Genomic DNA, 27,935 nt, shown 5'->3' with positions numbered 1-27,935 from the left:
GTTTACTGAACATCATTACTGGCGTCATGTGGGGTGTACATGCCTTTTGGTTATTTGTTAGTAATGACAAAACCTTAGTGACGGCTCAATAAACGTTCGTATTGAGTTCACTTCTACAATCATGGATTCCCTAGCAACCCTAAAGCTATAGACAGGGCTCATGTAATGTTTGTCTGAGCTTCGGGATAAACCAAGTTATAACCCTGCACCTGCATGTGCATGGATTCCGTCTTTTGAATCAAATTTTCTGCAACATTATCTTTGGATGGTACTATAAGTAGTCAGTGTGCAAAGGGACGAAATTATAAAGTTGAATTCATTACGAATCATTAGTGCTCACGGATGAAAAGTTTTGCAAGGGTACAAATTCAGAATTGGCAATATGCACCTGCCTACTGGCCTAACTAAGTCCTTTGTGGTCTGATCCTTCTGGAGATGTGTGTTTGGCAAAAGATAAAGAGTAATACACCTGAATCTCCTGTATCTCGGTATAAAAATACCTAAAATGTTGTTCCTTGGTGCGATGCTTTCATAAGTTATTCAGCTGAAAACATTTTCTGTGTAAACCTTCAATTTCGCTGGATATACTGTAATTTCCATGGTCCCAAGGACTCCTTCATAATGAGTTTCTATGCAAGCCTTTCACTTGCTTCTTTCAGACAATTTCTATATTATTTGGTAGCCTTTGCTGCGCAAATTTCAAGAGGTTTGTTTTGAACAGGGAGATGGAATCCACTGAGGCCTGGTTTTATGTATGTTGCAGAGTTGCCATTTCTGAAATACTTGTCCATTAGATTTGTTATTCTGTGACAAGACTGATTAAGAGCATTTTGCAGATTGGATTTCAACGCTTCATGAAGTAATTTATCATTATTATTACTGTATCATTATTATTATTGTCACTACTATACTACTACTGCTTCTGCTGATACAATTACTTGTACTACTAATACTACTACTATTCTTATTATTATTATCACCATTATCATCCTCATTGTTACTATCATCATTATTATAAGGACCTACTATCTTCAACCACCTACTATCGACCATCTTCAGTGACATTCATGGACACGGGTTTTAGTCGTCCTTCTCGATCTTTACTGTTTTGGTTCCTGGACTGTTTTTTTTTTTTTTTTTATTTATTGACATATTCATATTTATGCATGTGATTCATGTTTACAAGCATTTGTACAGTTGTAGCCGTAGGGCCTTGACATTGATTATGATATACAACTGTACATGTAATGAAAAAATAAACAACACAAAATCAACTATGCAAAACGTACGGGAAAGTGAGGTATAGCGAAACCGTTATCGGTGTATCGCCTACACAGGGCCGGTGATAGGATACCGCGGAGATCGAGGTGGGTGATAAATTTTCGTGGAAATGTGATTGATCGTTGGTACAATACGTGTTCATGCTGTGCTACGTTTATTTACGAGCTGGAATTGACAACCAACAAACTAAATGCGATCACTAATCACATGTCATCGTAATTGACCAACCCATAATCAGGCGAATGATTATAGTTCAGAAGTTACAAATCCCAGCTCGCTGGCCCGACGAAGAAACCGACGGCCACATTACAGTACTAGTAATTCACCGCCCAGCGATGTTTTTCTGCTCGCTACGCTGGTGAGTAGGTCATTGGGCTGAGTGAGTGGATTGTCGTGGATCTCTCTCGCGACAAGTAACCCGTTCCCTCGCGATCGGCCGAAAGATCGAGGCCGCGCCGGGCGGGCCGGGCTGGGCTCTCGGTACCCCACCATAATATGCACTGCTTGTGTGTGTTTTCTCGGCTCTGCGTATGCGCACAAGCTGCTGTGAGATCGTGCGCTGACCGGCAGGCGGCGATCAGCGCAGCCACAGTATAAAATAACGATGTAACCACAGAACTAGAGTTTTGACTAGAGTTCCGTGGATGTAACCCGGCCACCGGAAGTTTTGATAGATGGCGCTCTTTACAAAAAAAGTTCTGGCATCAAAATAATGACTAGTGCAGACGGGCTTTAATCATGTCCAATAACCCCTCTATTAAATGCAGACATTTTTCTATAGCCCAGTAGTCATCATCCTTTGGTTGACCAAGGCAGTCTCAAGAAATCAGTTAAATGGCCCATTCACACACAGGAGTTTTCATTTTTTTGCATCACAATGCAAAAATCAATTTCAATTTCCATCATTTACATACAGCATGCCCCCCGATAGTGTTTTAGCAATTTGTTTTTTGTTTTTGTCTTTGTTTTCACACATAATTATTAGTTTCCTCATTTTGCAATTATCATTCTTTTAAACCATTGATTTTGGGTGCATGCAAAGTGTATGAACAGCACAAGTATAATCTGCTCTTTGCAACAACAAAAAAACCCCAAACAAACAAATAATCACACAAACTTTTTTTGTTTGTTTTTACTGCATTTCAAAGAGGATTATCTAGCACTAACTTCTTTGCAATATTCATTTTTTTTTTCCTTTTTAAGTATCATGATCATTCTGTTTTGATTGAGCAGCTGGAGGCAATCACTTACAGACACTTGACATACATTGTAATGCCATACTAATGTTTAGCTACGCACCATCAGCATAATACCACTGTCGTCATGGTTTGAATTTCTTGGCAACATAGTTGTGAAATGTTCATGGTCTTTCATTTCATATCATTTTATTTCAACATGGTAATAAAAAGGAAACTTGCTCAGCCATTGGCTGTTATTCTGCAAGTCCGTGCATTTACAGAACGAAAACATAGATTCAGTAACAGCGTATAACAATGATTGTTGCTTATCAATCAAGCCCTTGTCAATGCCATCAGTGATCAGCTTCTTACATGCAGGTCCACATATGTACAGTTTGCAAATTATCCTACTACAGGCAGCGAGTATTGAATGATACACACTTTGCATTTCAAAGCATGGATGAGCAAACATAGAATATCTAGACCTAGTGTATTACCATATGATTACTAAGCTAGGACTACAATTTGTAAATTCATACAATGGGATCTATGAAACTGGAAAGGAAATACATATTACATAAGCAAAACGGATAAAGAGCATGTTATGGTACATAGGCCTACGTAAATTTACAGAAGAGTCTGTATGTTTTCACAATAGGTCAATACAGAATCTCCATTACCATGTCCATGATGATGATGATGATACTCCGATTATCAGTGATTATGTACTGTGACTAGAACTAGTGTGAGTGTTCACTGCTAGTAGTGTTCATTCTTATACTGTCAACAAAGTATTCACATGTCAATGGAAGTGTTGTATGTAACCGTTAGGTAGATCGGTGGTAAATTTACAGCAAAAAATTAGACCTAACAAAGAAAGTGTCTAACATTTTTAGTAGACGTAGGCAACTGTAAAATATTTGTTATAACGTGTTCATGTTACTAATAGTCTGTCAGATGTAAACTCCTGTAGACCTTCCTTACCTCGTCATATGATGGCGGGTTTTCCATGTTCAGTCTGATCAACTTCCTAAATGTATGATAACGAAGGGTTGGTTTTGTTCTCACGAACAGAGATTCTTTTCCATAGTAGTCCTGCAACCAAGTTATAACTGATCTCTTGCCCACTCCACTGCGTTACTAGATCTATGGGTAGATCTACTGTAATACTCATATACATGCACGACGGTCCGGCCGGGGTGGGAATACACACGCAGAATACTGGGAAAATGCGCTTGCACTTCCGTAGAGATGCGCAAGATTTAGAAGAGCGAGAAAAGATACTCTTGCGAAAAAAACACTCGCGAGTGTACGATAATGATCCAATACAATTTGTTAGTATGATTATTCAGTTGATTGCAGTGTAAGTCAACTTTACATCATAATATACTTAGTAGCATTTTTTTTATTTTTTTTTTAATGGATAATTGATAGCTGAGTAAACTTTTATCGGCTAAAGAATTCAATATAATTGCAAATGCAGAGCGAGGTTTGTTATTAACTTTGGCCTCGCAAGACTAATAATCCGGAAGTGAAAATGCTTGTGAAATCGGCCTTTTACCTCGCGGGAGGTTTAAAAAGACTCAGTCACGTCCAAATGACACGTCTTTTTCCCGTCATATGGAACGAGAAAGAGTGCTTTTTGTGGTACCAGTGCAGCAAAAGGAATTACTGCAGCAATGGAAGTGGTGGTCCAGGGAGACAAGTGTTTGAAGCAAAGAAGGACCGGTTTAACTGTGTTACCATCGATCTTACGTCACAATCCATTGGTGACGCGTCGTTTGATAGCGTACTAGACAGTAAGTTACCGGCGCGGTACGCGGTGCATGCGTACGTATAGACAGGTGGATAATGAAAGGCAACATGAGTGGTAGCAGTGGTCGGTGGTAGGCCTCAATGCCAATGGGACAATGGATAAAACTTATGAAGGGGTGGCTAATTTTAATCGCACACAAACAAACAAGTGCCGGCACCCTAAGATCACTACTTTGGCCTTTGCATTGCCATTTGATTTAGAGTTGTTATGTTGTGAAAGGCTGGCCTGAGCACGGATAGAGAGATAACTTCTAGAATCCCTTCTCGCTCTGTCACTGGTCACATGACAGTCCTGATGTGTTATTGCTAACGTTATCTAAAATGCTCAACACTCGCCCGGGTTTCGATAGTTTGCTAAAGTTGTCTCAGTCACCCATGATCAGTCTGCTGGTTTACTCCATTTAGTATACAAATATACTTTGCCCTGAGAGTTTGTGGTTATTAAAAACTATCAGCAGACAGAGGTGACTATTTGTATATTATATAGGTCTATACATATATATAATATATAATACATACATATATATAATATATAATACATACATATATATAATATGTAATACATATATATATAATATATATAATACATATATATATATAATATATAATACATATATATATGTAGATCTAGCCGAATCGGTAATCATGTACAAATGCACACCATGCACACCTACCATTTCCTTCAATTTGTCAATGAAAACTTCTTGTGGCTATCAGAAATGTCAAGATGGACCATATCTGACGGTTTCATGAAATTTCATTGTCAATTACAGAAGAAAAGTAGCTAATTTTGACTCAAAAGTACGCCGATCGACGGCTGTGTCAGTGTAGCATGATGGATGATCGATTATGTGGGAGAGCGATATAACGATGATAATCGATTGTTGTAGTCTGTAATACAGCCGCTTGTTTGGTGTTTAACCACAATGTTACGTCGGCTCGACAGTAAAATGTGGAAGAAAGAAAGTGATCTCGATGCGTCTGTTTTTTATCATTTTAGTTAATTTTCTCCTGCGTGTGACTGTGTATCTGTCAACATTGTTTGCTGACTAAATGATGGATGGATAATATGTGTACAAAACAGTAAAAGATATATGAAAAAATGGGAATTATCCATCATGAATATTGCATAACAAAATGGATTTTTACTACAAAACGAGCAAATACTGGGGTTGCAGTTTTTGTATATATACATGATTCAAAAAATTAAATGGAAAAATAAATACTATCATGAAAACAATTACTTTTTACTATCCCTAAGATGAACTTACCAATTAAAAACATATTACCATTTTAATTTCAATATTCTGTTTCTTTTTAGGTAAAATGAGCACTTTATGAGAAGTTCACAATGTTAATACATGATTGTATAACATACACTTTTTGTAATACTATTCTTTTTAATTTAATAAATTAGGCCTATAAATTATGTAGATTACTAGAAACAAATCCCCTTTGAATTCAACTTCCTTCTCATCTTCTTTTCTCTCTCTTTCTCTCTCCCTCCTACTAACGGTTAATAGCCTAACCTTTTTCTTCCACTTTTCCTTCAACCTCATTCTATTCCTTTCAACACTACTCAAATTACATGTATGTGATTAAATCGGTGCACTACTTTCCGACGTAACTTTCCAACGTACTTTCAACTCCGATTTCTCATTTTTCTTACCTTTTCGGCTTTCTAATTCCATGAAAACTCTCTGATATGGTTCAATTTAGCATCTCCAATAGCTGCATAAAATTTGATTGACAAACGGCGAAGCGAACGCGCTACGGTAGGTGTGCATTTCTACATGATTACCGCCGAATCTATAGTGCTTTATTCACTTGTTCACTCTCACTGATGAGGTATAAGGAGTGCAGCCCTGAAGTGAATGGTAAAAAACCCACTCCATACTTGCCAACATTTTTAAATCTTGAAGAGGTAGATTTTGCGAGGGAGCGAAGCGACCAAGCCCGAGCGCGCTTGCGTGCGAGGGGGGGGGGGGGGGGGGTTGTGGGAGGGGGGTGTCCCCCCTCCCACGGTGTGGACTTTTTTTGTTTTTCAATATCAAAATATGAGATTTGGTGCATGCTTTTTAACCTTTTTAAAGGGTTCTTGGTATTGATAAAAAAAAACATATAATCCATGTAAATCTTGAACTATTTTGTAGACTATATGCATATAAAAATAAAATCAGACATATTGATAAATAATTTTTGTAGGCTATGCATATGTGAAAAAGTAAACAAACATATTGACAAATAATTTTTCCCCTTATAGTGTACTTTCTATTGTGGAGCTAGTTTGATGAATAAGACATAATGTTGCCCTCACCAAATCTAAATTAGGCATACTCGTGAAATAAGCCCCACCACTGCGTGTCCGTACAAATACTACTGCGGCTCGTGGTGTTCATCGGTAGGTAAGCACGGCGGTGGGGCTTCCTTCCACCGTATAATACTCGTGAATGCGGCCCCACCAAATGGTGTTTACGCGAGATTGATACAGCAGTAGGGCCGATTTCCACAGCATAGCATCTTTCGTCCTCCCTTTCTCCCTTTTTTTGCTTTTGGAAGGACTCCCTAATGTCCCTCGACTAATTTAACGGCCAATTTAACCATAAATACAACCCTACCTAACCCTAAACCCTAACCCTAACCCTAGGACCTACCCTTGCTTGCTAACGCACGGGGGCATGCGCACTGCGGTGGGGCCTATTTCAGGATTTTGCCCTAAATTAATTAGCAGATGACCTGGCTGTGAGATTCCTGTATGTGGCAGATTTGCTTTCTTCTGCAGTGTTTGGGAGGGTTTCCATTCGTAGCATTCACTCTTGCAGAACGTGAGCTACCAAAATATTACTATTACGCGTGGTTCCAGCTACACGTACACGTGTACAGTAAGTCTTGCACGCACGTAGATATGATAGAGACTAGTGCGCCACTGCAGAGTGCATATTATACATGTGTGCATATTAGAAGGCTGAATACGGCGTTTTTGAGGAACGAGTTCCTTGAAATTATTATTAGTATTCTAATTACCAGCTTATTTTAGGGAATCAACGCACAATGAAGGGAAAATATGACTTCCATTTCATTTTATGGTAGGTTTGCTACAAAATCGGTAGATCAGAAGAGAAAATCGGTAGCCGGTCAAAACCTCTAAAAAGCGGTAGTCTACCGCCCAAAGCGGTAGAGTTGGCAAGTATGCCACTCCAAGGTTTGACTACCGGTAAACTTTTGGAGACACGGAGGCCCATAATTTTAATTAGAAACCTGAGATTAGGCAGAGTAGAAGTGTAGTCTAAAATTTGCTTTATATTTCAAGAATTTAGAATAAAACATTCAAACAAAAGATGGAGAATGTGTGAGGTGAGAAATTATGTGGCGGATGCAGTGTTTTAGCTGGATCGTACAGTGACGGTGTGATGAAGCAGGATGTAAAGTCATCGTTTTTAATAATTTATCTGTGCCATTTCACAAAGTGACAGACGAAGCATGCAGCTTGCAATGTCTTTATTTTACTTTACTGAAGATACTGGAAGATTGCTGCATACTATTTGTGGCAGCAGTCAGGCTACCAGGTCCATCCTCTTCAGATTTAAAGTCTCTATCATCAGCCCACTTATTGCTTTACGATGTCACAATTGCTTTGTTAGAAATTGTTTCCAGGTACATTTCAAAGAGCGCACAATGCCATAATTGCTTTTGTGACATCATTTCACAAATAGTGCACTATGTGGAAAATGTCATCTAAAGCAGTGACATTTTCCAAGTAGCAGAGTCTATACAATGGAGTGTCAAACAGGCCAACATTCTGAAATAGTTGAAATACAGGTATACAATGTACATTGTATAATCATGTGAAGCTCTTTCAGCTAATCTCTAGAATTTTTCTAGAGGATTAATTTTTGATGATTAGTTATTGAAGAGAAAAGTAAAAACATTTGAATGTACCCAATGAATGAACATAAGTTACAAGCCAGTCCACCACAATAACCTCTACCAGTACCCTCCCACAATCACAGTTGGAAATTTAGCAGTTTTTATCTCATTGAACAAATATACCACTCTAGTAATGGCGGTGTTGATGTTACTACTTCTGATGATAAAATGATGACAGTGCTGATACCTTTGCAATGAAAATGATATTGAAAACAAATGAATTCAACATCATTAACAACAAGTATGATTCGAACTTAGATAACCAACTGTGAGTGCAGTATAGTGGTAAACTGGTGAACTTGGCAAGGGATTTTTTTTTTTTCCTTTTACCTAGATTCCGTGGCAGCCTGGAGGCGGGATGGATGCAATGCAGTCTGGCTCCACGTACCAATCCATCAGAGCCATCTGATCGTCGTTGCAGCCCGGCGCGGCTTCACATACCACCATGCAGAAGACGACCTGGCTGTCCTATCGCTATGGTTACAGGAAGGTCCATCTCGTCTGCCAGCCTTTGCAAGCCACACAGTGGGCGTGGCAGGTGAGAACCTACATACTTAACACAGTGCTCATCTTCAACTATTGTAGTGAGTTTGGTTTTCACCCACATGTCTTCAGGCCTCGTGCCCCCAAAACTTACCGTTTATAGACAAGTAAAGTAAGAGAGTGCTTGCCAGTCTACTGTAAAAGTGGATATTTTCGTGTGAGTAATTTTTTGTTCTCTGCCGAGTGAGATGAATTTCTTTTGTTTTTAATTCCGCGGAATCGAGACCTTACACAGTGGTACATATAACAAGCAAAATGCACAAAAACTTCAACACCGAAAATTTCCACTTTTACAGTAATGTCTTTGGACACTCATTCAGTTAAGCATTTCAGGCAAGTGGAAAAATATTTCCTTTTATTGTTGTTGTTGTGTATACATAGTAATGACAATTATCTGACTTGAATGTTTTCAAGCAAAAACAATATCATTTTTCTTACATATACTATGTAGTGTCCAACAAATTTTTTATTTATGTGTGTATGCAGTATTGGTGTTTTTGGTGTTTGGTGTTTTTTCTTTTTAACAAGAAATGACTTGTAAGTGTTCTTTTGTAGGATGGTGAGTTTGGCTGACAAAGGACTCTCATGCAACATACCACAGATCAAGTTCTTAGATTTTTCCAGGAGTTCTTCATTTGCAAGCCTCCAGATGGCTGTTAGTTTCCTGACCACTTGATTTCCTGATTCCTTTTGCATGTATAGGACTGGTTCTGAATGAAGAGACAAGGGAGTTGCTCATGATCCAGGATAAAAATGCGGTGAGATCACGTCCATTATATGCCCATTGCGACATATTTTGCCACATTACTCTAGATTGTGCTGCTTGACATATCAGTGCCAAAATTGAGAAATCTTTCTGATTAGAGAATCATAAAGATTAACAAGAAATCAGCTCTCTCAGTAATGCTGTGTAGAGATGCTATATTAGATTTAACTTTCTTTAAAGATTGTCAGAAAATTGTTGTGACTGTTCATCGTACTGATTACAGTGGCCAGTATGTTAATCAAAAATATACTTTCCAATAATCCTATTAAAAATTAAAGCTTATTTCAATTTTAAGTACCAGTATACTTAGGAGTAATTCATATAATGTCTGAGAACTGTCTTGTCCTTGTCTATTTGTTCCAATGCATCTGTCAGTTTCTAAAGCCACGTTGACTTAGGCATACATATGCATATTCAATTGTTTCATCATTGTTTTTATAATCACATTTAAGGTTTCAATCGTCTTTAGATAGGTACATCAGTGATGTGTCATTTTGTGAATTTAAGGGTCTAGGCTGTCTTGTGCTTTCACTCGCTCTGATTTATCCATATACCTGAGTGACAATAACACAAGGACACATGGGCCTGATTGCTCCCTAAACCCAGACACAGTCAGTGAAACTTGATTGAAAAAACAACAACAATAAAACAAAACACAAAATGCAGGAATGGCAGCTTGGGTGTTTTAATAGCTTGTATACAGCACAGTAAGAATGTCCATTCTTGTTGTAACCTTGGCAGTTTGTTGTGTTGATTCTAAGTCAATTCAAAAACAGTTCGGACATCTGTGCTTTTTTTTTTTTTTTTTTTTTTTGCTGACTTTTCCTATTGTAATAAATTCCTTGCCCACACCATACTATGTACTCAAAAGCTTTGTCTTTATTCAAAGCTAGACATCCAGGTATATTATGTGTAATTTATGTTTTATCTAATGTTTTATCTATGTGGTGTCATTATATATATTCTATCACTGTTGAGTTTTTCCTAACCTAGAGTGAAAGCATATTGCTATGGGTGCTTTTGTATTTTATCTTTGAAAAAAAAAAAGGTATCTGTAATAAAAGAAAAAGGAAAAAAAATTGTCATCAAATTGTTGGTGTTGTCATTTTTTGATCAGCTTTCAAGATGGAAGTTTCCGGGTGGTTTTGCCTCTCTGGCAGAAGACATTCCTGAGACAGCAATGAGGGAGGTCTATGAGGAGACAGGCATCAAGACAGGTGGGTTACCAATAGAGGATGATGAGAACCCTGTATCCAGGGAGCCAGGGGTACTGGATGAATTGAGTCATGACTGCCAAGACTGTGACTATCAGGACATATTTATTTAAGTTTTTGTTCTTTAGTTATATGCTTTCAAAGTGCAGGCTTCGGGACTCATTGTGATGTTGCTGAAAATAGAGACATATATGATTTCTACAAGCCAAAACACACACACCCACACACACACAGTTGCAGACACACATGTCAATTAAAATACTTGTACCATGTTTACTATAGTTACCTTAGTTTTATATCATGGATTCTTACACTGTAATTCCTTTTTTTTTTCAATGCCAGGCTTGCTGCAAAGCATAAGGAAACATAATTATGCGTGTTAAAACTTTGGATATTGTTTTGATATGAATTTGAAGCCACATATGAATTTACAGGTTTGCGGTTTTGTGAGCCTTGACTTGTCAATTTGTTTAGTAAAAACTGCATTTCAATTGTAATATCACATTTGCAGGAGGTAGTATGTGCAGGGGATCATACAGAAAGATCAAAGAATGTGGTATATTAATATGTACAACTGTATGAAAGTTGCAACTGATTGACAAATTGCCCTACATTGACATAAATAACCACTGCATTGATCAGGGTTTTAGAAGTAGCCACGATAAAAGAAATCTTGGACGTACATACTCAAGCAGGATTTGAACATACGACCTCCTGATGTCCGGACAGGCGTCATCTCCACTAGACCACCGAGCTTCCACCGGACAGCTGGTGCTGGTCGTAATCCTCACAGCATGCAGCGGGTACTGCGTAATCATTTACGTCGATGTAGGGCAATTTGTCAATCAGTTGCAATGAAAACATCTTGGCAGAGGAATTTCCTGAATTTGTATGAAAGTTATAGGATATTTTCCAACACAGTTAACGTAAATAATTTACCGAGTTAACACACTTGTGCACAGTAAACCATGTCCTATCAAATGTGTATGAGCCTTAAAGATAATAAAAAGTTTTGGTACCTCAAAAGCTTCCCTGAATTTCCTTGTCTTGGTTTGTGTTTCAGGTTAAAGTACGTTGTCTGTGAGAATTACTCGCCCCAAAGTGCTCTCATGTCTTAGTAATCATGCAATAATGGTTTCGTACCAGAGCCAACGCTGTACAGCGTCGATAAATATTGTACGAAACCACTGACTGCGACCAGCAGCGTGCAGCCCATTGTACGCATAGCTAACTGCGACCAGCAGCCCCATACGCATAGCGTAATGGGGCTTCGCATTGTAGCATTCAGGATCATGACAGAATTAGTATCGCGGGTAAACGTCAACTTAAAATCCAAAAATTTCTTCGATTTGAAGACTTACCAATTAAGTTGAAGTATTGAAAACAGGCTTCGAACAACGTTTGGTTCTGTCAATAGTCCCTTTCTGTTCGAATTGATGACTGAATGTGACTCGGTCGAGAGGACCTTGGGAGAGCTACATACACTGGATACCATGGCCAGCGCATGCGCACACAAACATCTTATCCGTTCATGGATTTGAAATTTGTGTGCGGGCTGCATGTGATGTGTTCGCATGCGCTGGCTGTAGTATTCAGTGTACTGTATGTAGCTCTCCTAAGGTCCTGTCGACCGAGTCACATTCAGTCGTCAATTCGAACAGAAAGGGACTATAGGCAGAACCAAACGTTGCCCGAAGCCTGTTTTCAATACTTCAACTTAATTGGTAAGTCTTCAAATTGAAGAATTTATGGGATTTTAAGTTGACATTTACCCTGCGATACTAAATCTGTCATGATCCTGAATGCTACAATGTGAAGCCCGATTACGCTATGCGTATGGGACTGCTGGTCGCTATGCGTATGGGGCTGCTGGTCGCAGTTAATTGCATGGTTACTAAGACATGAGAGCACTTTGGGGCGAGTAAGTCTCACAGTGTTAGTTATATGAAAGGTACTTTAACCTGAAACACAATCTAAAACAAGGAAATTCAAGGACACTTTTGAGGTACCAAAACTTTTTATTATCTTTATACCCACCGCACACTATACGACTCACGACTATACGACTGACAGATTTTGTAATCTGTCAGTTCTGATATAAACAAGAGTGTTCATTCTAAGGCTATTGTGATTTATTTCGTATCAAAGTCTGTCAGTCGTATAGTCGTGAGTCGTATAGCGTGCGGCAGGCTTTAGAAGCCCTCTTTGCAACAAAAAAAAAACAAAAAAAAACAACAGCAACAAAAATAATTTTATTCTTGATTGCTTGAATTCACCCCAAGAAATCTACTGGTATTCTGTTCTCGTGAATTTCTGCTTTGTTTTTATGCCCTGACCCAGAATTCCAGGGAGTGCTTGCTTTTCGTCAGCAGCACAAGGTCCCCAGTGCGTTTGGCCGCTCCGATATCTACGTTGTGACCCGGCTGCGACCCTTGACCTTTGACATCAACATCTGCACCACCGAGGTGAGCAACGCCGGCTGGATTCCGGTGGAAGAACTCACCCTGTCCAATGAGCACACACCCCTGACGTGCCGCATGGCCAAGCTTATCCGACACGGGCTTGCTGAAGGCTTCGACAAGGTGGACGTGGGCATGCACGAACTGCCGTCCGTCTACAAGGGCATGACATATAAGCTGTTTCACAGATACGTGCCCGATATATGACCGTATTGCCTTCATGCTCTGTTATAAGTGATTCACAATTGGTTACATTATATGAGTTAGTCTAATACCAATTGCTGACTGGATGAATGTGATCATGTGATAAAAATAGTCTCCCATGTGCAGAATGTTCTTGGTGATGTGCTGGGTGATGTTCTCCCACATCAGGGGGTGTTTCATAAAGCTGTTCATAAAGTTACGAACAACTTATGAGCGACTGGTGATCAGTTCTTGTGCTGAATTATGGAAATTCTGATGATAAGTATAGCACATCAGAACTGATCACCAGTTGCTCGTAAGTTGTTCGTAACTTTATGAACAGCTTTATGAAACAGGGCCCTCAGGACATTTTTGCGGAAACAAATGACATACTAAGAAACCAATTCATAATCAAATTAGGGATGCAATTTGGGTGCCCACTGCGTGCATGAGGTACAAAGTCACTGGAACTGCATACAGTGGTGTAGTGCTAGATAGTCGTGGGCTTCTTGATGGTGCAAAAATGCTTGACAAAGAAAAATTGAAGTGGAAGGTATGTGTTACTCTCAGATTATGTGGACTGACAAATATAACAGATGATGGTTTCTGTTATTGATGATATACAGAATGTTCTAACTTTGGGCTTTAAATCACAATTTGGGGGATGTTGTAACTCCCTTGACTTTGTCTCTGGGCTTTAATCATGTACCTCAAAAGCATTTCAAATCCTTCAGGTGGGCCATTCTGTATTTGCACTCCTCGGCCAATCATTTTCTGCAAGTATAGTATTACGTGGTGTGTGTGAATGTCAGGTGTGCTCAGGTATTCAAAGTTGGTAATGATAGTCTTCCTCACGTGTCTGGAAATCTGTCTTCATGCTCAAATTTACACAGATATGAAAAGGTATGGTAGGTGCACTGTGCTCTGAATTATAAGAAGGTTCACCATTAAAAGTCTTGCTGCAGTTCTTGTTTTCTGTAGCTATACATTTTATATCTGATACTTACTCCACTGTTATCTCACAAAGAAGCACGATTTTCAAAGTGGGCCTAATTAACTTCCATTATTATGATGTGTAATACAGTGCACTCCTGTTATAACGAAAACGGTTACAACAAAATCAAGTTTACAACGAAGTAAAAATTTAGGCCGCAACATAATTGGCTCTATGTTTTTTGTTTATTAGTTCGGTTATAACGAAAGTGTGATAAAATGAAAGAAAACTGCCGGTCCTGAGGACTTTGTTATAACGGGAGTCCACTGTATTGAGGAAATGGAACTGCTCTCTTCATTCCAGATGATGTACTGTAGTCTACCTCAGCATCAAGAAATTTGTTGATGTCCTGCATGATCTATCCTCTCAATTTGAAACACACACATGTGCCCATGTGTGTGTGTTAATTTCTATGTATCCATCCATCCATCTTTGTCTTTCCAGAGCAAATTTATCTATCTATCTATATCTATCTATCTATCTATCTATCTATCTATCTATCTATCTATCTATCTATCTATCTATCTACCTATCTGTCTGTCTGTCTGTCTATAAATGTGCTGTATATGAATAGACACATACATTTATAAGCAATTGTTATGACACTGGAAATTGAGAATGAAGTGATACTGTAAGAGTGGATATTTTTGCAGTAATTTGATGTGCTCTGCCGAATTGAGATGAATTTCGGAGATTGATTACATGGAAACAAGACATTACGTAGTCATACATATAACAAGCAAAAATATTTGTATGCTTTTGTATTTGCACTAGTTTCTGGTCGTGCAAAATGCACAAAAATTTCTACACCGCAGAAATTTCCACTTTGGCAGTATACAAAGTGTCAGCAGTAGCTTTTTGGCAAGGCCCTGTCAGATATTCCATACTTTATTCAGACATCTATGTAGATGACGCAAACTGCCATTTGTCAACCTGTAAGGTAAAAGCAGCCTCAAGCTATTATTCAACGTAATTACTCCCAGGCTGTGGTATGTTCTATAGCCTAAACATTTGTGACCCGCTACAACAAAAGGATCCTAAAGTCGCTGACGGGTGAGCCGAGCATGGCCAAGAAAAAATGCTATTTTCAGGCCTTTCCTTTGATCATTTAGCTTCGAAATTTCGGCAGATGATAGAAGATACATTAGACTACAAAATTATGTTGAAAACAGAAATCCGAAAGTTTGGACAGATTTTGGTGATCTGACTTCAAACTCGATTTTCTCGGCTTACCCGTCAGCGACTTTAGGATCCTTTTGTTGTAGCGGGTCACATTTTGTTTATGGATTGAGCTCAGTCAGTAGCTCATCTGCCTCCAGATCCAAAGAACTCGGGTTCAATTCTTGAGTCTCACTGAGCAATATTGTGAGCAATCATGTCATCCCCTTCTGTACAAGGCAAAAACACTCTGTCCCTCGGATAGGACATACAACTTTGTAAAATGGAGGTCCCTTATTTGAGAGAGACACAACTCGTGCACGTAAAAGACCCTGCTTCATTCATTCATGGCAGAGAGCAGGGTGAACCCAGTGAAGTGGCAACCACTTGCCCACAAACAATAAAAAAAAAACCAATAGTGTGTTTATATTCAAGCATGAAGCCTTCACTTTTAATGGAAGATTAAGAAGAAGAAAGGTGATCAGAAATACTTCAGTGGTTGTCATTTGAGGTTGTTTTGTTTTGTTTTTGTTTTTTTTTTATTACCGGTAATTGTCACTCCCATCCTAACATCAAGCCAGTACTGTATAAAAAAAAAGAAAAAAAAAAAGAAGAAAATACACGTAGTGTTAGAACCACCACCACCAAACAAGCAATACATGTACAACCGATAGGCTAATACCACATATTTGTATCAGTGTTGGTAGTTGTCTGGAATGTATTGATATCAATTATACACACACACACACACACACACACACACACACACACACACACATATATATATATATATATATATATATATATATATATATGTATGTATATAAATATATGAAGAGTTTGTTCGCAAAAACCTATAAGTCCATTTTTGAAGATTTTGAAGTTATGGTCAAAAGAAGCAAAAATTTTCTTATTATTCTCTTTATTTTTCTTGACCTTTAACCGCAAACATCTCCATTTGGCAAATATGGACTTATCGGTTTTTGCGAACAAACTCTTCATATATATATATATATATATATATATATATATATATATATATATATATATATGTATATATATATATATATATATATATATATATATAATTCCTAATATATATATATATATATATATATATATATATATATATATATATATATATATATATATATGTATATATATATATATATATATATATATGTATATATATATATATATATATACACACACACACACACACAGTAGGTACATGATCATCTTTGTTTTACATTTTGATGGCACACACTAATGATACCGGATCCTCTGTATGCTTCTGTGCTGATCATTGTGGTGAATTTTGACACAAGTTCTATCAATACTCGATGACTTTTGTCGATAGCAACCATGGCTTTTCATATTGTACTGTACATGTTGTATTCATGAAACTGATATTACACATTATATGGAGTACTAAGTGAATTTTGAACATATTATCAAAATGTATGGACATTGTAATGTGTAATGTTTAATGTAAAACACCTGATATCCAAATGTAACACTGTAGTTTGATTGAATGTATGAGCAGAGATCTTTTTTTCTTTTGATCAAAATAAATGAACTATTGAATTGAACTGAATTGAAGGAATGTATCATGAATGATGATGAAAATTTGCTTATTTCACAAGACTTGCCAAGTTCATCTGCACGCAAGAGAAGGACAAAGTGCACAACGTATCCTGCTTGTCATAAGGTGAAAGTATATTTTCAAACAATGGTGTTCACATGTCACAAATAAACGTGCAAGAAAGAGGATAGATACAGGAAAAAATGAACTTAAATATTTCTGACTACTCAATATAAGTATCATTTCAACAGCTTTTCTTTTTTATAAATACAGGTTTTCAGACTCTCCTGGACATTGCAATACCACAAGCACAAGAAAAAAAAAAAGTAAAAAGAGATTCTCTTTCCTTCAAGATTTTTCGACGGAATGTAAGCTGTACAAAGGGGCGAACAAACGAGGGTGAAAAAAAAAGCGAACATTTGATTTTACATTAGAACATAGAAATGAAACATTTAAAGCATTTTTGTACATATACAGCAGTTTTTTTGTCTTAACTGTACAAAGCTCATTTACATAATAACTGCCAATCTTGGGAGAATCAGGCTCATTAATAAACTCATTTAAATTGCGTACTTCGATTATCAAAGATTATCATACAAAGCACAGAGCAACGTCATCAATTTTGGAGATGAAACGGGAGTGGTACAAAGTTGTAAACCACAATAACTTAACACACGCAGGAGTCAACACATCATTTGTTTTTTCCTGTAAATTGACGAGTGGCAGTTAAGAGATGCTAGAATGCAGTTGATCAGTTGCCATGGTCACAATTCCATTGCCACACTACGGAGCTTTTGTTCCTAATTTCATTCCCACAATTTCAATCCTAATCATGATTTGCTTGCATAATTGACTTGCTTAAATAACGGCACCCTCTTCCTAACACTTCTTGGCAGAATAATGCATGTGTACAGCTCCATTGTTGCAAGCATCAATCAGAATGAATAGACAAGATAACTTACAAACAAATATTTAAAAATAAAACACGAATCTTCCACGAAGACCGCCATCTTTCATTTCAAAACACTGTTAAAATATACACTGGTTTCACACAAACTACTTCGTACCATTCAAAACCCAACCCAGAGGTGGCTACCCAATGTTCGCTTTACTATATTTTTTCAAATTTCTTCATCCAAACAAGAGTCTTTAAAACAACTCGGCCATTGGCCTGAGTATGAAATTGTAAATTCATGATTTAATTGACACACTCTCTTAGTTAAGTCAAAATCTAATTCAAATTTCATATTCCTGGAGAATGCCACACTTAATAGTTCATTCTACACAATAGGATATTTGGCATCAAATTGGAGAAAACAAATGTACACCTCTATGGCAATCAAGTCCATGCTATAGCATGGTAGAAAGTTTGTTGAATGTAAGATTTACATAAAAATACTTCTTTCCAGTTACAGTACTTGGCTTTCTTTATGGGAAAAAATATATATGATCAAAGTTTACTTGTGCTGAGGGCAAACATAAAAAAGAAATAAAGTCAAGAAGGCAAAGTAATATGCAGTTGATGGGACTTTTGGCATACTAAGTAGTAAATAATCTGTATTTCATTTGTAATTTTTGCTTTTTCCGACCAAACCACATTCGTCCATACATGGGAGGTTACATACTACACCACGTAAAGGTCCTCCCCATACAGGCAAGAAAATGTCTATAAATCTAGGCAAAAACCACAAGGCAGAAAATACAGTCTAGAACCACAGTCTTTTTTTTTCTCACACATTTTTGCTGTACAAAGACTTCAGATAACTTTTAAACAACGGTGTGAACATAAAGCTACCTCAGTATAACACTACTGCTGCCCTTTCCACACTGACATGACCCCATGGTAAATATACAAGTGTTTGCACAAACGTCTCTTGATGTAAAGCACATGAAACAGGATATATTCAGAATTACGCTCTCCTTTGAATCACAGGTACCACACTGAGAGGAAGTAAAAAAAATCTCTTTTGCTGGAGTTTTGAAAAAAAAAAAAATTTCACAGAAAAAGAAAAAGAATGATGGCTTTTCAATGACACTTTGTGACATTTGTGTATATCTTATTGGTTAGACATTTTTCCCCTGCTGTTTAGTGGAATGAATACTGATTTTTCAAATTTCATCTGAATTGTACAACAGCAATGTCACCAACTGTTGTTTTCACTAAACACAAGCTCTTTGTCGCTGAGAGATCTCGACAATGCTTCCGACAACTTCCTACATGTCATTAATGGATGCCACCATCAAATGTGTACCATTTATAGTAAAACATCGGAATTTCCTTTTGGGTTGTTTCCAAAAAAAAAAAAGGGTTAAACTATTGGCAGTAGGATCACCTCTCCTTAAAATAACAGTTTACAAATCAATATTGCGACACAAATGGAAGAAAAAGCTAAAGAGGTATTGCCATACTTTCTAAATATCGAGCAAGTTGAAATGAATGAACTTGAAATGTTGCAGACAATGTTGTCAGTTGCAGGAAACGTGTTTCTTTTTTTTAACAATTCTGATCACATCTTTCTTCTTGCCACCTTTCATCCTCACAGTGACACTGAAACTTTAAACTGGATGGCACTTTGTCACTCTAGTGTGGGAATTTCATTCGAATCTCTGCAATGCCTGTGCCCCCATGAAATAGTGTCCCTCTACTCGTACAAACCTCAGTCACACTTGCGAAAACTCGGCACAGATTGGCACACTGGTTACAAGAGGTTTCAGCGTATGGAGTACAATGTTTCGCGCTGATTAGTCGCTGTTTTTTTTTTTTTTCATGACTCTTGTTCAAAAGCACACATGAAGAAACGCGAGCTGTGTAAAACGACTGGTATCTACTACGCCTTCTTACAAATGCAATGCAATCCATGCGATGGAGTAACATGTAAAAATTTTAGACGGTGGTGGGAGCAAGGACTTTGGATAATGCTTTACACAATGTCAGGCAATCTCTTTGTAGGTTGCTTGCCAATACAGCACATGTGCTCGCTAACGGCACCTCTTCAATTCGTTGCCCTTTCAGTAACACACAGTTGGCACAATGTGCCGCTGGATACCTAAAGGCAAGGTAGCCTGTGTGTATGCGTACAATGATCACTGATACCCACAATGCAACATTCAGCAGGAAATCTCATCATTGCCGTCCCCTTCGTTACCGTCCCACTTTCAGAAAGGGCTAAACAAAGGAGGGCAGCATTGTGTTGGCATTTCCACATTAGTACACACCGTGGATGCATCACTATTCCCCACTGCATTGGTTTGCATGGGTTTTGTGGGTGTTAAAACTGACATACAAGTTACAAATCGCTGAATGTACCAGCAACCCCTTCACATGGAGGGGGAAAAAAATACAAGCGGGATATTCTTGAAGAAGCTGAGGGCCAATAGCTGTGAAAGTTACATCCCTATTTTCACACTAACATTCCATGTCATCGCATGTGACTGTGCAATTCTAGACATACCATTCCATAACCTCTGAAAGGAAATATTGCATCAGAGGATTACATTTCTTCAAAGCACTCCATCTATAGTAGCACCACCATCTCAAAAGTGCACCCTTTTCCTCTGTTTGGAATTATAAAGGACAAAAAAAAAAATGAAGGGATATACTAAAACAGACAAACATTTCTGAATTCTTTCTCCCGAATAGCACACAAAAGTCAAGAGTAATGAGCATTAGAGACGAAAAAAAAGAAAGATGGTCATACAAGATGTCCATCTAAGGGAGCAGCTTCCCCCAATTTAAATCATTTCACAGAACAAAAGATAGATTCTTAAAAAGACAAAAGCATAAAAACTATAAACAAATACTACACAACCTAATTGCATTTCTCAGTAAGAGGCGAGACAAATGGGTACAAACGACAGCTCGACACAGACATGCAAATGACATCACGACTGAAACTTGGCACTTATAACAAAGCATATTATGGTACATGTCAGATTGTGTATGTGTGGCCATGTATATTTTCTAAACTGCTTTTCTCCCTACTTGTATGCAGTTATTACTTTTTTTTTCCAACATTTTTTTTTTCTGTTGTTCTGTTTCTTTTGTTTTTCCTGTTGGAGATAATGAATGTTCTGGGTTGTCACTGGTATTCACAGATCTCTGAAGCAAAGGAATTTGGATGCATGAAATCCATTGACAGATCTGCGCCCTGTGCAAAGTTAGCCTTTAGCAACAATCACATTTCAGCACTATCAAACTACTTTGGACGCTCTTTTTGCAGACTGGACCCTCTTTTTGCAGACTATGTGCGTTCCTTGTGTGTTTCTCTTCAATTTGATGCCGGTAACAACTTGCACTTGAAGGCGAAGGTTTTGCGGGGGAAATTGCAAGAGCTTATCTGTGCATACCAGCGACAACCTGGAAAGAGGTAGATGATGGACTACAACTGCTGTAGACAAAGAAAGAAATTTTACCAAGAGAAGAGAGAAAGAAACGAGAGAGAGAGAGACTTTATACAGAGAAAGAGACAATCTTACATACCCAAGGTTCTAACAATTTGATTCTGGATATGCACTAGTGCCGACGGTGTGAATCTGAGAGAACAGTGATGCCGACCGAAGAGTTCCCCCCACCAAAAGGAATCTAGAAACCCTCTGGACGAAGGCCAGCTGCGGCAGAGATATCTTAGCAGCAGCATCACATCCCAAACCGGCATCAAGATATTATACTCTCTACTCTTGCCTTGCATGAATTTTCTTTGGAGCAATCAAACAACCGACTCGGTGCATATCCACACAACTCTGTATGACCTAGACAAGACATATTTCCGCACACACTTGTAAAAGAAAACACAGTATCTATTCATTCTCTCTATTAAGTAAATATACAGCAATCTTTCTCATAATCTATTGTATATATACTCTATTTCTATGCTGGCTGGTTGATAATTCCTCCCAGTTATTTTCATCTTTTTTTTTTCTCTCATTTTGTAATTTTCTAGTCCTCCTCCATAGCAAACTATCATCAAAAAGGCACCATTTAAACTAAAACTCCTAATGATCAGCTTGAATGGTAAATATGCTCATTAAGATATTTACCACAGTGTATAAATTTCAGTATTGGCACTTTTGTTGTTGTTTTTAGGCAGGCATTGATCACATGCACTTGGTGCTTGGTTCAGTGGATTTTTTTTTTCTTTCTGCTCCAGATGAAATAATGTTGAAAGAAAACCAGATGATACGAAAAATACAGACAGAAGCACCCAAAGCATATGTAATGGCTTGATATTTGAGATAAATGTCAATCTGTTTCACCCTGGGACATACAAAGACATTTACACTGAGAACTCATCCTTACTTCTGGTTATCAGTGATCTTATAGCCCTTTTGATATATTCCTCCCCATATAACCCTATCTGAACTGACAAATTAAGATCAAGGCATGCTTCTTGGAGATAAAAGGTAGAACTCCTACATAAATGTTCTCCTCTCCCCGGCCCTTCCCGTTTCAGAGAATAATTAGGCCTTTGAACTCAGGAACGATTTGAAGACGGTGAAAAAAGTGTTTCCAGTAAGGCACCTAAAAGTGAAATATCTTTACATGACTGGGGGTTAGAAGGTTGACAAGAATATGTAAACTACACTTGAACAATGAAACAAATTCAAGGAAATTTCATAACCCCCCTGCCATATCTCTTTGTCTTGAATGATAAACTTGACGAGCGACATACTATCCTCCCATTATCTTGTGACTACAATGGCAGCAAATGCTATATGTTTCTTTCCGCTGATTTCTATCCTGTTGACTAAAGACGCCCTGTGCGTACTGGCTGATGTGTGGCTGAAATTAAAGCCACTGGGAAAAGGAGAGGAATGTCATTAACCGAACAGGCACAGTTGTTGCTATGTTGCCATGGTAACAAACATGGACACATTATGCCTGTAAGGGCATATGTACATAATCCCCTTGGGACCAAGGTCTCCAAATTCTACGGAAATTGTCCATTTATGTGTTGCTAACCACACCGAGGTAATCTCATCCGTCTGTCTTCACTTTAATACAATTTAGAGAAATGTTTCAGGTCCTCTCGCACACATAGCTCAAAATATTCTCTCATCGTCTATTAATTCTCGTTTAGTTGAGCCACAAGAGATCACGGGGTTGTACGGTTTCTTGTCATAAAAGGGTGGAGGTTAAAAGGTCATTCTGGGGTAATATCATCTTTGTCACTGCAGCGTTACTCCATCTTAAGAAAGGTTGGAACAATATAGCGGCTTTGTGAGTTCCTTCTCTTTATAGAAATTCCTGACATGTTGGCAAAAGTAAACAGTAAGTGTAGGGGCAATCTACCCTCACAAAACCACTGGTCTAAAGAAGCATTAATATCGTAGGCAGTATACCTTACACTGGCACTGATAGGGTTAACTCTGACAATGAATGAATGAATGACAATCCGAATAAAACGCAAATAGGTTTCATCTCGAGAACACGGACTCCACTGATAAATCGCTTGTCGGGCAACAGATAATGGTGTGTAAAACTTGCGTACAAAAAAACATATTCAGATTTCAGATAGATTTTACCCCGCTACAAATAAGAGTAAAGACTGTGACGCTATAGCAACAAATATATATAGATGTCTTTGTCATGTATATTTTGATATATATATATTTATATATATCTATAATATATATATAAACCCTGTACTGTTCACGATCAACCAGCCAGCTTCTACCATTACTTTTAAAATGTCAAACCGGGAGAGAAGAACGAAACAAAAACTGAAAGAAGGCAAAAACTATTTCCTATAAAAATCTGTATAGCTTTAAAAGAAAAGGAGAGATAGAAAAGACAGAACTCACAAAATACAAACGCGTTTGCAGACACAAATTCTGGCAACAGCTGAAATGTGTTTGACAACCCCCCCCCCCCCCAAAAAAAAAACAACAACACATAACACAAACCCTAGAAGCCAAAAATATGGTATGCGTCAAGCACATGGCAGAGACCAGACAGTAGTCTAAGCTATCAATCCAATGTCTCTGATCTTTCATCTATAAAAAGAGATGTCATATATACATGTTGGAGAAAGACGACATGAGAGAAAGAGACAAGAGAGATAGAGATGAACAGGAGAGTGAAAAAAGGTTGCATTTGAATGTCTTCTCCTTGATAATTCATTGCAAATCTTTTGAGCCAGTCATTATACAAGCAAGTAATTTTTCTCATCTTTGTACAAATTACCAGGCATGTGTGTCGCATGATTCTGCCTTTACATCCACTTTATAAAAAAGAAAAAAAGCATCATCGACTAAAGTTTTTTTTTTCTCTTTTTTTCTTCCTTAGATTCTCTCATTTACAATGACAAGTACACACGCCCCTTCTACGGCACTTCACAGATGACAGTTACAATCACAAGATATAAAGTCACATAGCCACCACGTCATGATTTATACAGAGAGATAGACTTACTTCTATGCAGCCATTTCTGTTTTTAGTCGCCCCACTCCTTTAGAGTGCAACGCTCTCCAGCACTTATGCACACAAACAAACAAAAAATCAATGATATGGCACGGTGGTCTCGCAATAATTTAGGGGGATTAGATTACATGATCTTCAGAGAGGAAAAGTATAATTTGCTCCCATCACACAATGCATTCAAGAAGCACAAGACCTTTAAATAGAAAGAAATACTGCCTTTTCTCCATTCATAGCGATGAACTGGAAGGATTTGCTTCTTGTTGCTAATCTAATTCATCAATGAGATACAGAAAATTCTTCAGACACTCTGTGCTTTCTTGCTTACGATGATGTATGCTGTCTGGATGACGTACCGCCGGCGCCCAATCATACCTCTCGTTTTACTATTGCTGGGCCACAGCGCTTCATATTCGGCAAGGTTTACTGTTCAGAGCAGCATTCGGAATAAAAATGCATGTTTCACAGAGATTGGCCAATCTCTGAATGTCTTTTCACCTCCCATGGAAAAAAATAACATGTTTCATTCTACAATCACTTTGATATAATTCATTGGGAGGTGTAAATGCGATTAAAAAATGCACTTTTCTGGCAAGCCTTGCAGCTTAAAGTCACGATTGTGGCAAACAAAGAGACTGCGCCAATTTTTCCAACAAATCACAGCCACTATTTTTGACCATCCACAACATAACACAGATAACCCAAAAAGTCCTTTGGAAGCCCTATCAAGAACAACATTTCGATCTTCTGTCTCATTTGTTTGTCTCTTCTTAATTTCTGTTGAAAGTTTGCTGACAAGCCTAGCAAGTACACAGAATCTTTAACAAAAATCTGAAATTTGTTTCATTCACTCCTTTAAGAAAAAAAAAAATCACTACCTTTCTTCATTCCATATTTTCTGGGTAAACTAATAAGATTGTTATCCTCGGGAGGGTTTCTTTGTTTTTGGTTTGTTGCTGACAAAGTGGAAATATTTTTTTGCATCTACCATTCCTACGATGGATACTGGCGCAATTTCTGTATACACAGGCAATAAATTTGTACAAATTTTGAATTTACTGACGAGCAAATGATGGGGGAAAAAAGAGAGATGTGAAAATTAATGATGAACATGAAGGAATTGAATGGTTGAATGAATTTTTAAGAATTTTAACAAAAATAAATTTGATTAAAACATAAACACAACAACCCCAAACCTGTCTCTAAAGTGGATTATTGAGCTGTTCATATTCTAATATAATACAAGTCGACACACTGTTGCATTTTGAGTCCATACATAGCCAGGACAAATGTGCAGTTTTCTTTTACTGCTTGAAAATCAAGGAATTACATTCCTGGCAATTGACACAAAGATAAAGAAATGTTACACTCAAAGAGCAACTTTTCACTATTGATCATTACAAAAGAGAAAAAAAAATACACACACAAGAGTCCCTCTGATATTTCAGTTCCATTAAAAAAAAAAAAAAAAACAAAAAAAAAAAAACATTGTTTCACATCCATTCGATATTATCGAGGTCAGAGGAATTGTGACTGCTGGTGATAAAATCTCACATTCATGGAAAGTAACTCAGACATATGGTACAATGATACAAGGGAAGATGAAGAATCTGTATTTTAAGTACATTTTTTTTTTATTACTTTTTTGGGCTAGTTGTGGTGACACACAGTCAAGATATACTGTTGGAAGTGTCATCTCATATGAAGCCTTAAACACACAAATTCTTCTTATTTTTTTTTACCCCTTCCACATCAACTCCTCTGCATGACTATAGAAATGGAATGCTGACTCTTCAATAGCAAACATCCACATTGACCCTGCAATTTTGAAAACACCAAATATGCATGGATTTCTTCTTTCAAATAGTGGAGAAGGGGGAAGAGGGGGGAAAACCCCCACCATCAGCCTTACTGGCAATAACTCTGGCATTTTGGAATATAATCTATCATGAATTTACTGATATTGGGCTACAAGACATTAAGTTTTCTTCCCACATATCTCAAGAGGTTGTGGTGGTGGTGGTGGTGGGGTATATTCTATCTGGCAATTATTTGATAAATCAGGAGACTTTTTCACATGCTTCAGCAAGATGAATTTCTGAGTGGAGGCTACAGTTCCTGGTGAGAGAGAGAGACATATAGAGAGATAGATATTGAGATAGATATAAAGAGACAGATACAAAGAGACAGATATAGAGAGAAAGATATAGAGAGACAGATATAAGAGGATAAAGATATATAGAGAAAAATATAGAGAGACAGATATGAAAATAAAGATAGAGAAAGATACAGAGAGACAGATATAAAGAGAAAGATATATAGAGAATGATATAGAGAGATATAAATAAAGAGAAAGATATATACAGAGAGATGTAGAGAGATAGATATAAAGATAAAGATATATAGAGAGAGATATAGAGAGATAGACAGGGGGAGAGATTAGATAGAGAGAGAAAGAGAAGAGAAGCTCATCATTGTCGAATGATGTCATTACCAGACCAACATTCTATCATCTCTCCTCACACAGACTCCATTCATCATTCATACTTTAATGCCAGTTCCTCTCTACCACAATTTTCCTCACGATATCACGAGTAGTTAAAAATTTGAGTAGCATGTCATGTGTCTGCAATGAGCAGATGATGTGGCTGAAGGGCAATGGAGGGGGTCTGAAAAGATACAGAGCACCCTTTTTTTTTCTCTCTTGATTCTATCGATGGACAATATAAGTTGAAATCTGACAGCTGGGTGATCCTATGCTTGTCACATTTTCTGAATGATTTGAATGATGATTAAGAGTCTCCCATGCCAACTCTTAATTTCTGGAAGAGGGATCGAGCACACCTAGGGAATTTCACTTCCATTTCTGTAATAAAACGGAAGACCATAACATAATGCCTGAAGGAGACTTATCCACAAAGCAAAGTTAATTCTTAAAATAATATTAATAACAATAATAAATATTTAAAACTATAAAAAAAAAAAATCTTAAAGTAGCAAACCTTTTGATAATTTGAGCAGAACTAGACAAGATCATTTTGAGAAATTTCTAAATGTCAGTACAGTGTCACAACATATATTTAACAATGGTCCTTTCGGTCAGATGACTAGGGTGTACACAATACTTCATTCACTGTGTACTGCACAAAAAGATTCATCAAAAACACTTGACTCTCATTGTCTTGTGAAAGATACAATTTTTGTTATCTGAGGCCTTGGACAACATGAACGACACGGTAACGTCCTTGACATGTATTTGTGCACACCCACTTTGTAAACACTTCCTTCAGCGAAAGAAAGCACAAAACTTATGACATAGTGGGGTCTTGTACAACTGACTATCACATGTTTTTGTGACCAAACCGTTTCTTTGCCAACCCTACAGCATTTGCAACATTCTGCGCAATCTCTTGAA

General features: G+C 37.6%; 2 protein-coding genes across 3 annotated transcripts in view; one reads left to right on the top strand and one right to left on the bottom strand.

The window, feature by feature from the left end:
- LOC140234666 (NEDD4 family-interacting protein 1-like) overlaps nucleotides 1–4,151 on the bottom strand; it is a 32,811-nt gene extending 28,660 nt beyond the window's left edge. Inside the window, exons 1-2 of one of the 2 annotated variants that reach the window (XM_072314697.1) lie at nucleotides 4,021–4,151; nucleotides 3,444–3,489 (exon numbers count right to left, since the gene is read on the bottom strand). In XM_072314697.1, the coding sequence (XP_072170798.1) occupies nucleotides 3,444–3,470 (27 nt within the window). In that variant the 5' untranslated portion in view covers nucleotides 3,471–3,489; nucleotides 4,021–4,151. Of the gene's footprint in view, nucleotides 1–3,443; nucleotides 3,555–4,020 lie in introns of both variants that reach the window. The other variant, XM_072314698.1, reaches the window with a different exon arrangement.
- LOC140234667 (nucleoside diphosphate-linked moiety X motif 6-like) lies at nucleotides 4,030–13,469 on the top strand. Its single transcript, XM_072314699.1, has 5 exons — nucleotides 4,030–4,258; nucleotides 8,536–8,739; nucleotides 9,447–9,502; nucleotides 10,628–10,727; nucleotides 13,065–13,469. Exons 1-5 carry the CDS (start codon nucleotides 4,057–4,059, stop codon nucleotides 13,388–13,390), a joined length of 888 nt encoding a protein of 295 aa, XP_072170800.1. The 5' UTR covers nucleotides 4,030–4,056; the 3' UTR covers nucleotides 13,391–13,469.
- The last annotated feature ends 14,466 nt before the right edge of the window (nucleotides 13,470–27,935 follow it).

This window comes from Diadema setosum, chromosome 11, assembly GCF_964275005.1.
Source record: "Diadema setosum chromosome 11, eeDiaSeto1, whole genome shotgun sequence".
Classification (NCBI taxonomy): Eukaryota; Metazoa; Echinodermata; class Echinoidea; order Diadematoida; family Diadematidae; genus Diadema; species Diadema setosum.
This window is presented reverse-complemented; position numbering and strand designations above follow the sequence as displayed.